The 12,386-nt window shown below is 56.8% G+C and overlaps 1 protein-coding gene across 10 annotated transcripts in view; it reads right to left on the reverse strand.

The window, feature by feature from the left end:
- The window catches only part of PUM1 (pumilio RNA binding family member 1), an 81,793-nt gene extending 77,271 nt beyond the window's left edge, over window positions 1-4,522 (reverse strand). For 9 of the 10 annotated variants that reach the window (XM_085080984.1, XM_085080976.1, XM_085080981.1 and 6 more), the window contains exons 1-2: window positions 4,369-4,522; window positions 5-378 (exon numbers count right to left, since the gene is read on the reverse strand). In XM_085080984.1, coding sequence (XP_084937110.1) covers window positions 5-367 — 363 coding nt within the window. In that variant the 5' untranslated portion in view covers window positions 368-378; window positions 4,369-4,522. Of the gene's footprint in view, window positions 1-4; window positions 379-4,312 lie in introns of all 10 variants that reach the window. The other variant, XM_085080975.1, reaches the window with a different exon arrangement.
- Between the last annotated feature and the right edge of the window lie 7,864 nt (window positions 4,523-12,386).

Below are 12,386 nucleotides of genomic sequence, written 5' to 3' on the forward strand. Positions count from 1 at the left end.
ATACCTGATGCTCTGCATGGATGTTGTCCCCGGTGGGCCAGCGGTGTTTGCTGTTGTTGTAGCCGCCGCCGCCGCTGCCTCCTCCCCCGAGCTGCTCGCCGTGCTGCCTCTGGAAGAAATAATCCACCATGGCGTCGTCCTGGGAGCGCCCCGCCACTCCTATGGATCCCGGCACGGGGCTGGAGTGTGTCCCTGCTGCAAGGGCCTGGTTTGCAGCTGGCTGTGGCTGAGCCTGCGAGCCTGTGCCAGATGTCAGTACCACAGGCATGGTGGGGTTGGCTGTGTCTTGAGCGTGCTGCTTCAGGTGGGGGCTGAACGAGTCCTGCCACAGAACTGCTTTTCTCTTCAAAACGCACGCTACGCTCATTCCACCAACACCTGCGGGGGGAGAGAGGGGAGAAAGAGGGAAAAGAGAGATGAAATCCTCCCAGCTCCAGGTTGGAGTGGTAAATAACACACCCATCCTGTGACTGGCAGGGGAACATCGCTGTGGCAAAGGTGATTCCATCAACACTCACTGGCTCCGTGAGCCCAGCAGCTAAAACAGCACTGAAAATGCACAGAAATCCCACATTCTGTGTTGCACGGGGTTAGCAGGACACACAGGATGCCCATGAGGCACCAGCAGAACGGCAATGTCTGTGCTGGACAACACACTGAGTGAAAAACTGCTGGAAAAAAGCCCCCAAAAACCCCATGGAAGGCAGTGAGAGCAGCAGAACCTGCCGTGCCCATTTACACCTGGCAAAAGAGAGCAGCTCCCCGATCCACACAAACACTCCAGGCCCCCTGCATCCCACTCTATCCTGATGTATCCCCTCAGTCATGAAAAGCAGCAAAGCAACAGTTTGGATTCACTGTTTTCTTTCCCAGCACAAACTTAAAATGCTGGATTTCTGCTCGTGCAGCTCATCAAGTCCCAAACACAAGGTGCACTCTCCCTGCTGACTCCTGCTGAGCTCCGGAGCCAGCAAAACACACGGACATGCTTTATGAGATTCCCTGGAGAAAGAGCAGCTAACCTGGGATCTCAGCAGAACTTTCCAGAGCAGGCACAGCCAGAACTGCTGGTCCTGCTGCCCAACTGGACAACTCCAACCCATTTTCAGTACCCAGAGCACTGAACACCCCAATAAAATACCCCAATAAATGAAATGTTTTGCATACATCCAAATGATCTGCGTGCAGGAGGGAAACCTGCAGATTAAGCTGACAGCAACTCGCTAACTTCCTATTCCCCAAATATTTTGGTAACATTCCAGCAGCACAAAACCACAGAAGTTTGTTTGTTATTTTAAGACAGGACTATCAGAGCAATAAAGACACTACAGGTGTGAACAGCAGAATGTTTTTCCCCATTATATAACGCTCACACACAAGCCAAATTTATTTTTAAAGGCACGGGAGAGTCTGAATTAATCTTTATTAAAAAGATCAATAGTTTATGAGTTCAGGTTATCTAAATTCAGCCCCACAGAGGGTTCTGAGGATGAAACTGGGGTGGTGGAGCTCTGAGAAGCTCTGGGCACAGCTGCACAGCAGCCCCAGGATGTCTGACTGCTGTACCTCGGTGGCTGCAGACCTTGGCCCTGCTCCTGCCAGCAGCTCTGAGGGCCTGAAAGGAGCCTCTGTTCCCTCTCTGCTCCTCGTAGTAGCCCTGAACAACCCTCAACTACTACAAACAACTCCCAACAACAATTTACTAACAGCGGGGAGACCAAAATAAAAAATCCGAGTCCTATCTTTGATGGAACTTTGTCAGGTCTGCCCTACAAATTAAGCACGGGGTTAATATTCAGAAGAAAAAAAACTAAAACTCTAAAAACTGCAGAGATCAGGTTTTTTTTTTAATTGCACCTCCAACATAATTTGCTGCTGCACACACACACAGCCCCCATGGCCATTCTGCAGGGCTTTTTATACACTCACAACTTAAATACCAGGGACATCCAACAGGACTGACTCCTCCGGCTTTCAAAGAGTCTGGAAATCACCACCCTCCCCAAATACTTGAAAAAAAAACCACTGAGAACATGATATGACTAAATCTTGACTGATTTTAAGACTACAATTCGATTTAATGGCATTTCCCCCTTAGCTGCCCTTTAGCAAACAGTATCAAAATCCTTCAGTAACATCACACGAAGCACTCAAGCTCCTCTATGCAACAGCAACCAAAAAATTAAGTAATTAATGCTAAGAAGTTCATTTATCACCAAATTGCAGCAATGAAATCTCAGCGGCCCCTCGAAAGGAAGTTACAAGTTATCTCAGGGCAGACTTAAAAAAAACAAAACAAAACGACAACAAACAAAGGAAGATACTACGAATCCCCACCAAAAAAATCCCAGTCTGTATAGATTGTGACAAGCCCATTTCCAGTGGAAAACAAGGTACAAAGTTGCACTGCCTCAGCCTTTGCTCCCTCAAAAGGCTGCGGGTCCCTCTGTCCACAGGCACTAATTAATTTCTGGGTTAATAAAGGCGCTGTGATCAAAACCAGGAGGGCCCAGAAAAATCTCTGCCAGTGGATTTCAGGAGATCCCCACGAGTGCCTGCTGCTCCCAGACGCTTCCTCTTTGGGCTGCTCCAGCCCAGGCAGCTCCAAACAGGAGCGGAAAACTTGGCAAAGGCGACATTTTGAAAGGGAGCAAAGGGGAAGGGAGCATTGTGGGTAGTTCAAGTTTAGTTCCAAGCCGTGTTTTTACGGGAATGCCGTGTTCGAGGCAGCAGGACAGCTGAATCCTGTCATTCAAAGCTCCCAGAGCCTCGGGAATCCGTGCAGTCACCTACACTCACAAACCCGCAGCTGCTCGGGGCCTCCAGAGCCTCTTTCATTCCCAAACTCTTCCTAAAAATAGAGCAACAACTTTTCCCAGGTGAAAGCACAGGCTGGGCAGAATCCCGGATTTGCAAACAAAGGAGTCCACGCCGCTACACCGCGCTCAGGGCAGGCACTGCTGCTTTCCCCTGCATGGAAACACAGCGTGGAGATGAACGGCTCCGTGTCACCGTTACAGGCAAAATCCTTCCGATTGTGGGACATTCCACAAACAAGGAAAAAACTTGCGAGAAATCGCCGAGCGAGTTTGAAGCAGCGGTGGTGACAACAGCGAATAAAGGAGATTTAATCCACACAGAGCCCGGCTCCACAGTCGGATCATCACGGCTCTGATTCCATATTCCCCTCAAAATCACAGATTATTCCACAATTAACACGGTGGGAAAATGCCCGTTTCGAAAAGTTCCATCCCCAAAGTAGAGGAGTTTAGGTTGGGTGGGTTTTTGTTTGTTTTTTTTTGTAAGTTCCACTGGAAATGAAAGCAGAGCCATTGTTTGAGAGCTGTGTGGCCTAGCAGAACTTTTAACGCTATCCTTGTGTTTTCCTGAAAACCTGGGGAGACGCGGCGCTGAATTCCTGACCCATCGGATTCCCAAAAGCAGCATTAAAACCCTGCAGGACTCACGGTCTCCCTTACCCCACCTCCATCCCTCTTATAAAGGAAATTCCTTACTCATGATCTGCCTAATAAAATCTCCGCTCCGAACAAAGTTATTAAACATTGACCGAAGCAAGCAACAACAACAACAACAATAACAAAAACCAGAGCATTTCTCAGGTTGGGCCGAGAGGCTCTTAAAATTCCAACTTTGCAGCTCACAAGGGCCGAGGCTGTTGTTAGGTGAGCACGAGATAAAAACAAGGGGGGGAAAAAAAAATAAAAACCCACACAAACACAAAACCCCCAGGGTCACCCAGCACATCCAAAAGGATTGTCTGCCTTTTCCTCCCTCCCGCTGCCAGCCCCGACCCCCTCCTCTGCCAGGGACCCCCAGCGCCGCCGAAACCCCCCAAAAACCGGGGGGAAGGAGCCCAAGCACCCCCCGGAGCCCTCGGGGCAACAAAGCGGGGCCTCGGCCGGAGCCACAGAGCCCCCGGGACTGAGCCCCCGGGAGACCGTGCGAGCCGCAGGGTTTAACCCCTGCAGGAGCGAAGGGAGAGCCTCCCAGGGGAAGGGGAGCCCACAGGCCAAGGGGAGCCCCGGCGGGCCGGGCCCGGGGACAGGCGGCTGGCAGCCGGGCTGGGCCCGCGATCCCCCAACAATAACCCCCATCCCCGTTACCGGAGCGGCCGCGGGGCCGAGCTCCGGGCTCGGGGCTTCCCCCGCGCCCCCTCCCCGCTAACAATGGGCCCAGGCCGCGGCCCCGACACGGAGCCGGGCGGGAGCGCCGGCGCAGCGCCCCCGCCGCCGCTCGCCTTCGGGGCGGCCTGGGGCCTCTCCTCCCGCGCCCCCCGCCAATATGCGCCCACCGGCGGGTCCGCGGGGGTCCGCGGCGCGGCGGGGCCGGCGGCGGGCCGGTACTCACGGGCGGAGCGCTCGGATGCAGACGGATGCCGGGCCCCCCCCGGCCGCTCGCCGCTGCCTCTCCCCGGCCGCTCACTCCGACAACATGGCGGCGCGGCGGGGCCGCGGCCGCGCTGCACCACGGGAAGGCGAGGCCGCTCCAGCGCCGGCGGGACGGGGCGGGATGGAGCGTGAGGGGAAGGGAAGGGAAGAGAGCCCAGGGGAGGGGATGGACCGCGATGGGATGGATCGGGATGGACCGGACCGGGCTGGACGTGCCCGGGCACCGCCGCCGACCCCGCCCTGCAGCCCGTGCTGGAGTCGATCTGCAGCTCGTCAATTCCCAGCTCGCCCCAGAGCCCAGGCTGGGCTCAGCCCGCAGCGCCCGCCCAGCGTGGCCCCTGTCCCTGCCGGCCTGCGGGCACAGCCCCGTTCAGCCCCTGGTCAGCCCCGCGCTGCCGCTGGCACCGCCATGAATGATCGCTGGGCTGGGGGGACGTGGCTGAGCACCCCAGCCTGGGCACCCTGAGCCCCCACTGACCCGGACACCCCAGCCTGGGCACCCCGAACCCCCAGCCTGAACACCCCGAGCCCCCCAGCCTTGGCACTCCCAGCCTGAGCACACCGAGCCCCTCCAAGCCGGGCACCCTGAGCCCCCCAGTCTGGGCACCATGAACCCCCCTGTACCCCCATTCTGGACACCCCAAGCCTCCCAGTCCGAGCCCCCGCAGCCTGTGCACCCTGAGCCCCCCACACCTGGGCACCCTGAGCCTCCCAAACCTGGGCACCCTGAGCCCCCCAAACCTGGGCACCCCGAGTGCTCCCAGTGCGAGTCCCCCCAGCCTGGGCATCCTGAGTCCCCAACCTTCTCACTCCCAGCTTGCACCCACCGAGCCCCCCATCCCGGGCACCCCGATTTCCCCAGGCTGGGCACCCCCAGCCCGCTCCCCCCGCAGCGGGCATCCCCCTCCTGCCCGCAGCCGCTGCCCCGCACCCGCACCGGGGACACCGCACGCCGGCTGCCTAGCGGCTCCTCCTCGCCCTCCGCCAACACCCCAACCCAATTTTGGGGTGCTTCTCCCTTCCTGCCTCCCCCCACGTGTCCCCGGGAAGGAGCGCGGGGGAACTACAGCCCCCGGCGTGCGGCGCTGGGCGCGGAGCTGGGGCACGGCGCGGCGCTGGCCGCTGGGAGCGGTAGTTCTGCCCCGGCTCCTCCATGTTAAAGGGGCAGCTCGGGGGGCAGCGCCTTTGTGCCCCTCCTGCCCCGCCGAGCTGCTCTGCCGGGGGGTTCGGGGGATGCTGAGCGCTTGGTGCGCTGCGGGAATGGTTTCTCTCTGTCCCGGCCAGCGGGAGAAGCTGGCGGGGAGAGCAGGAGGGAATTGCTGGCGCTGGGCAGAGCTCGGGACATGTCCTCACTTGTAGCGAGAGACAACCGGCAGCTCTTGCAAAGGGCTCCGGCCGGCCGTGGGGCTCCGAGCACGCAGCACGGAAGGATCCCCAGCTTTTGGGGGTGATTTGGGTACAAGAAGTCACTTCAAACCCTGTTTCTCAGTCATTGAAACGCGAGCAAAGCTGGATCCAGCCGCCCCTTGCATCCATTTTCTGCTCCATGGGCTGCCGGGTGATGGGATTTTCCACCACCGCACTGCCTCTTCCAGCGTGCACTCCTTGAGGGGCAGAGAGACCTCAGCCCGACCAAAAACCCCTCCAAAATCCCGGGGGAACACACCTGGAAGGGTTTGGTGCTGAGTGCCCCAGGCCGGGTGTGACAGGGGACGGTGAAGATAAACAGTGAGCAAAGGTTTTCCCTGCTCAGGGTGGTTTGGAGCCTTCTGCAGACACACTGAGGTGTCTTTGGGCACCACCAGCGTGCCTTGTGGGACCTGGCAAAGCCCTGCTGGGATAAACTCAGCTCTGCTGGGCTTGGCTCTGCTGTGACACTGATCATGGACCCCTCTGAACACCCACGAGCGGCTGAGATGTGGAGATGGCTCTTCTGGGTCATTCCTGTGCCTCCCGTGTCTTGAATTCCCTGAAGAGGGGAAGGGCTGGAGAGAGAAACCCGTGAGGAGAGGTTGAGGGAGCTGGGAAAGGACTCAGCCTGGAGAAAAGGGGGATCAGGGGGGACTTCAAGCTCTGCACAGCTCCTGACAGGAGGGGACAGCCAGGGAGGGTCAGGCTGTGCTCCAGGGAGCAGCATGAGAGGAAGTTGACTCAGCTTGTGCCAAGGGAGGCTTGAGTTGGATATCAGGGAAAATTTCTACCCTGGAAAGGTCATCAGGCTGCCTGGGAAAATCACCATCCCTGGAAGTGCTCAAAAAACGCGTGGATGTGGCACTTGGGGATGTGGTTGAGTGGTGAGCACAGCCATGCTGGGTTAAGGTTGGACTCTATGATCTCAGAGGTCTTTTCCAACCGAAACAATTCCACTGTTCTGTGGTGGCCCATGCAGCGTCCCCAAAATGCCAAATGTGAGCAAGGCCATCCTCCCTCCGGTGGAAATGTGAATGGTGAAACTGTGCCATCTTGGCCCTGCACCAACGAAATCTGTCTGCACACCCTTCTCCGCTGGTCCCACCCATCTCCTGGGCACCCCGGGCTGATACAAGCCACCAGCCATGGCTCTTGGGGACAAATCTTTGGGCTGCAAAGCTTGAGGAGCTCAGAGCTCATTCCCACACCATGTCCTCAGTGGGGACAGGGTGCTGGAGTGTCCCTGCACTCCTGCTGGCCACTTTTGGGGTGCTGTGCCTGCAGCCTGCCAACCCCAGCAGCTCACCTGGCTGTCCCCAGGCTGTGGTGGCCCAGAGGTCCCCGAGCAGTGCTATGAGGCAGAGATCAGAGCTGTGCCACGGCAGGCTGCAGCACACACCCAGGCTGCCTGCTGGCACTGGCAGCGTGCTTTCTGCTAATTATACCTGGGGTAATTACACTTGTGCCGGTGTGATGAGAGGGGGAGGGAAGGAGTCCTGCTGGCGATGAAGCGTGAACGGTTCAAACCCAAATTTGCCGGGGCAGTTTGCTGGATTTAGGGAGAGATGGCGTGTGGGGACACACAGTCCTGAGGGGGAGTTAGGGTCTCATCTCCAGCTTTTCCATCCCTCCCTCCCTCCCACAGCCTCTCCTGCCTCCCACCGCTGCCATCCTCTCCTCTCCCTCAGACCTTGCCCGAGCTCCCAGCTTGTTGCAATCCATGGAAAAGTCTCCCACTGGGAGAACATGCTGCTCCAGAAACTTCAGAGCCAGAGTGGGAGGAACAGGCAGCGAAATAACTTCCACCTCCACTGGAAAAACCTTCTGGGGGTGGAAATGTCCTTGTGATCTCCGTGCCACCGTTGGCCACCAAGAGCTGCCCCAGCTGCCTGGCCCTGGCTGACCCCAGAGCAGTCATCCTGGAGTTATCCTGGGATAAATCTCCATCTGCAAAGGGAAAAAGGCCCCTCCAGGAGGTGACTGATGTCCTCCTACCTCTGCATGACTCCCTGGAAGGGCATTTCTCCCTCTGTTCACCACAGAAGGGGTTCAAACCATGGTGCTCCTCATTAAGCATCAAAATTCCGCATCCAGACCAAACTCCCAAATCCAGACCCTCCTGCCATGCTCTGCCCAGACTGTTCCTGGTGGCACAATGCCCAACACCGCAGAATCTTCCCTTTGAAGGAGTCTGAGAGCAAACAAACCCAGCTCTGCTGCTGTGATTCATCCTGCTGCGAGCAGAGCTTCCCACAGCTCCCAAGGGAGACACCTGCACAGGACAGGGCTTCACCTGGGCAACAAAACACATCAGGTGTCTCCTCAAGGTGACTCCAGTGCTGACCCAGGCAGCCTTGGCTGTCCCCAGCCCTGGGGGATCCAACACTTTTATTTCAATGACCATTTGGTGTCTGCAATTAAAAGCTAAACTGGAGGAAAGAGGATCCCCCTCTGTGTAGGGCATCAACATTTTCTTGGCCACCAGGAAAAAAAAAATCCACTGACTGACTCAATTTTTCCCAAACCAAGCCAAAAACTGCTGAGGTCTTTACGCAGAATATTTCCAGAATGTGCTGGCTTGACCAAAAAATCCTTGAAGAGCCAACTGCATCACGGATTTGCATCACTGGGGCAGCGTTTCGTCAAAGCCCGGCGCCTCCAGCCACCAAACAATGACCAGCCCTGAGCTGGGCAGCTGCTCCCTGAGCACATCCTCTGCTCCAAAACCATGTCCAGACACCTGAAATCAGGCTGGGAGCCCAGAGCCACCTTCCTGAGCTGGACCTGTCATCAGCAGCAGCTCAGAGCCATCAGATCAAGCCCTGCTCTCCACCGACTCCTCTCGCCCACGGCTTGCTTTCCATGCTCGTGTTGAGACACCCAGAGCAGACTTTTTTTCTTTCAGGAGTCCCAGCCAAGTGTCTAAAAGCAGCTGCTGAAATGTTGTGGTTATGGGAAGCTGCAGGGAATTCTGGCTGCAGACCCACCTGGCAGCAGCGGAGTCTGAAAGTTTCACGTTGGCTGGAGAGCTGCTTGTTCTTGTGAAAATACCCCAATTTTTACCAGCCCCCCAAAATTAAAGGTTTTAGGCAGCTCCCACCCGCCAGCTGGGCTTAGGGCTGTACACAGAGTCCCCACTTCCTGGATGCAAGGACACAGCTGCTCTGGGAGATGTTTTGAGGGTGCTTAATTCCCACTATTTCCTCTCTATGCTCATGGAAGCTGCTGGCAAATCCATGCCACATCCCATGGCTGGGAAAGAGCTGTGCCAGTGCCTTGCTCTGCATCCCAGGGGAATGAGCTTCCAGTGCAGGGAGGATGTGGAGCTGCTGGAGCAAGTCCAGAGGAAGAGGACACCAGGTTGATCCGAGGGATGGAGCAGCTCTGCTGTGGAGAAAGGCTGGGAGAGTTGGGATTGTTCAGCCTGGAAAAGAAAAGTTTTGGGGTGACCTCGTTGTGGCCTTGCAGGGCCTGAAGGAGCTCTAGGAAAAGTGGAGAGAGATTGTTTATAGGCCTGGAGGGACAGGAGACAGGGAATGGCTTCCCAGTGCCAGAGGGCAGGGAGAGATGGGATCTTGGGAAGGAATTGTTCCCTGGGAGGGTGGGGAGGGGCTGGGACAGAATTGCCAGAGAAGCTGTGGCTGCCCCTGGATCCCTGGCAGTGTCCAAGGCCAGGCTGGAGCAGCCTGGGACAGTGGGAGGTGTCCCTGCCATGACAGGAGGGTTGGATTTGGATGATTTTCAAGGTCCCTTCCAATCAAACATTCCATGATTCCCTGATCCCAGTGATGTCCTCTGCTGTCCTCTCTCCAGCTGGCCACATCTCCCACAACCACTGCAGGAGACAGACAGAGACTGAAAAACAGTGCTGGAGATGTGGAGATAAACTCAGGATGGATTTATGGGATCCATAATAGGTTGAATCCAAGAGACACATGGGACTTCTCACTCTGTGGGGTCAAGAAGGGAATTTCCCCGGGGCACAGGCAGCAAGGAATGTTTTGGTAAGGAAAATGTTTGGTAGACAAATGGTTTTTGGTTTTGGTGGGCACAGGGGGCTGAGTGACATTGGGAAGGATCCCTGAGTGCCCCTAATGATGAGAATGGGGTTGAGAAACCTGCAGAAGCAGCAGCCCCACAGGCACCCCACAGAGGTGTAAACCAGGAAAAAGGAAATTCATGTTTGCTCTATAAACCACCTGGGTTTTTCCCCCCGGACCTCGCTGCCGAGACGTGTCACAGCTCTGCTCACGTTCCCACCTTCCCAGCAGCCCTTTGAACCTCCTGCCAAACCCTGCGGGGATCGGGGCAGCAGGGAGGAGGGAGAGCAGGAGCTGGGAGAGCTCTGAAGGGTTAAAATGGAGCAGCTGGGCTGGGAGAGCTGCTCTCCTGCACACGGGGAAGGATTGAGCGTGGGGTGCAGCAGTGGGATGGAGCAAACACCTGGGGGCTGCTGGGATCTGAAAATTCCTGGCAGCTGCTGGGATCTGAAAATTCCTGGGAGCTGCTGGGATCTGAAAATTCCTGGGAGCTGCTGGGATCTCACAATTCCTGGGAGCTGCTGGGATCTCACAATTCCTGGGAGCTGCTGGGATCTCACAATTCTTGGGAGCTGCTGGGATCTCAAAATCCTGTTCCTTCGCAGAGCTCCAGGCACGACAGTTCAGGCGGTGGCACCTCTGTGCCGGGAGGGAGGTGGCTGTGGTGTCCCCACGTGGTGACACTGCTGGTCACACCCCAGCCGGGAGGGAGCTGCAGGATCCTGGTGGAGATTGTCGCTGCACCATCTGTCCCTCCAAACAGCCCGGGTCCCACTAGGTCACCCCAAAATCCACGCTGAATCCTTACAGCCCACTCCTCCCTGCCCTGTGTGCCCCAGGAGGGGTGGGTGGGACACGGGGGTGTCCCCAGCTGGTATCCCATCAGTGAGGGAGGCCAACGCTGCCTGGGGACATTTCACACCCGCTGCTGCCACCTTGTCCCTAAATGCTGCCATTAGGAGCGGCTGGCACCTCCTCAGTGGGATTTGTGAGTTCCCCTCTGCAGGGATCATCCCCCACCCCATTCCTTGTCCCCAATCCTGTCACTAACGCTCCGAAGCAGGAGGCTGATTAAGCTTTGCAGCGTGTTTGTTATCATGAAAGCCATCGAGGCTGGATTTTCTCAGCAGGCAATTAGGTGACTCAGCCCTCTGGAAGCCTCCTGCCCTCCTGTCCGCATGACTTCTCCTCACAGCCCCATGGCCTGATTGCGTTTCTGGGGAGAGCTTCCCCTCTGCCAGCTCCCGGCGCCTCATTTGCATTGCATCAGCCCTTCCTGGGGCTGGAGAGTGGCAGAGAGATGTTCTGACTTCCTCCTGCTGCTCTGACACAATCGTGGAATTGTGGAATGGTTTGGGGTGGAAGGTAACTTAAAGTTCATCCCATCCCACCCCTGCCATGGCAGGGACACCTCCCACTGTCCCAGGCTGCTCCAGCCTGGCCTTGGACACTGCCAGGGATCCAGGGGCAGCCACAGCTTCTCTGGCAATTCCATCCCAGCCCCTCCCCACCCTCACTGGGAGGAATTTCCTCCTAATATCTGATCTAAATCTCTCTTAGTTTAAAACCTTTCCCCTTTTCTTTCAACTTTCTCTCTTTGTGAAAAGTCGCTCTTCCTCTTTTTGGCCAACATCTCCAGAGCCACGGTGGGCTGGAGCTCAACACTGAGATCCTTCCCTGCAGACAGAGCTATGTTTTTGGAATATCTGTACACATTGGAATATATTTACCATTCCTGGAGCAGAGTCAGAGGGCAGCAAAGCTCACACAGGGGCTAGGGGTGAGCAGAGACTCAGGAGGGAGCTGGGAACTGCCCAGGGCAGCTCAGGCTGGAGATCAGGAAAGGTTCTTCCCCCAGAGGGTGCTGGCACTGCCCAGGCTGCCCAGGGAATGGGCACAGCCTGAGGCTGCCAGAGCTGCAGGAGCCTTTGGACAGCACTGCCAGGGATGCACAGGGTGGGGTTGTTGGGGTCAGGAGCTGGGCTGGATGATCCTGGGGATCTCTTCCAGAATTCCATGATTCTCTAACTTTGCAGCCAGAAAGTTTTCCAACTCCCCAACCCCACTCTTTGCTTCTAGCTTCCCCAGACCTTATTTAACTAGCGTTTAATTTGTCCAAATTGCTCTGGCCCTTATCACTCCGGAGAGGGTGACAATGAGCTCGTGCTGTCAGTGGCCCCAGGGCCTCCCGGGCACAGCTATCTGCTCCCTGCACCTTCCAGATGTGCTTCCTGCTGCCTTCCCAGTTCAGAAAACACAGCAGCCCCAAACCGGTCAGGTTCCTCAGGCTGTCACCCTGCCAGCTGCACACTCCGGTGCTCAAATTTAGGAAATAGCAACTTTTTATGTGTCTGTGAAACCTGAATTCGGCTCCCTGAGGAGCTTTGTGATCCAGTCCTTAATTACAGGTTCGCAAATGAGGTTTTTCCCACAACACCCCTGGCCCAGGCAGGGCTGGCTCTGTCCCAGGGCAGAGGGGACAGGGTGACCCCAGCGTCCCCTCCTGCCCGAGCTGGGAGGAGCTCGA

This window comes from Lichenostomus cassidix, chromosome 23 (assembly GCF_008360975.1).
Source record: "Lichenostomus cassidix isolate B80296 chromosome 23, HeHo_3.0, whole genome shotgun sequence".
NCBI lineage: Eukaryota > Metazoa > Chordata > Aves > Passeriformes > Meliphagidae > Lichenostomus > Lichenostomus cassidix.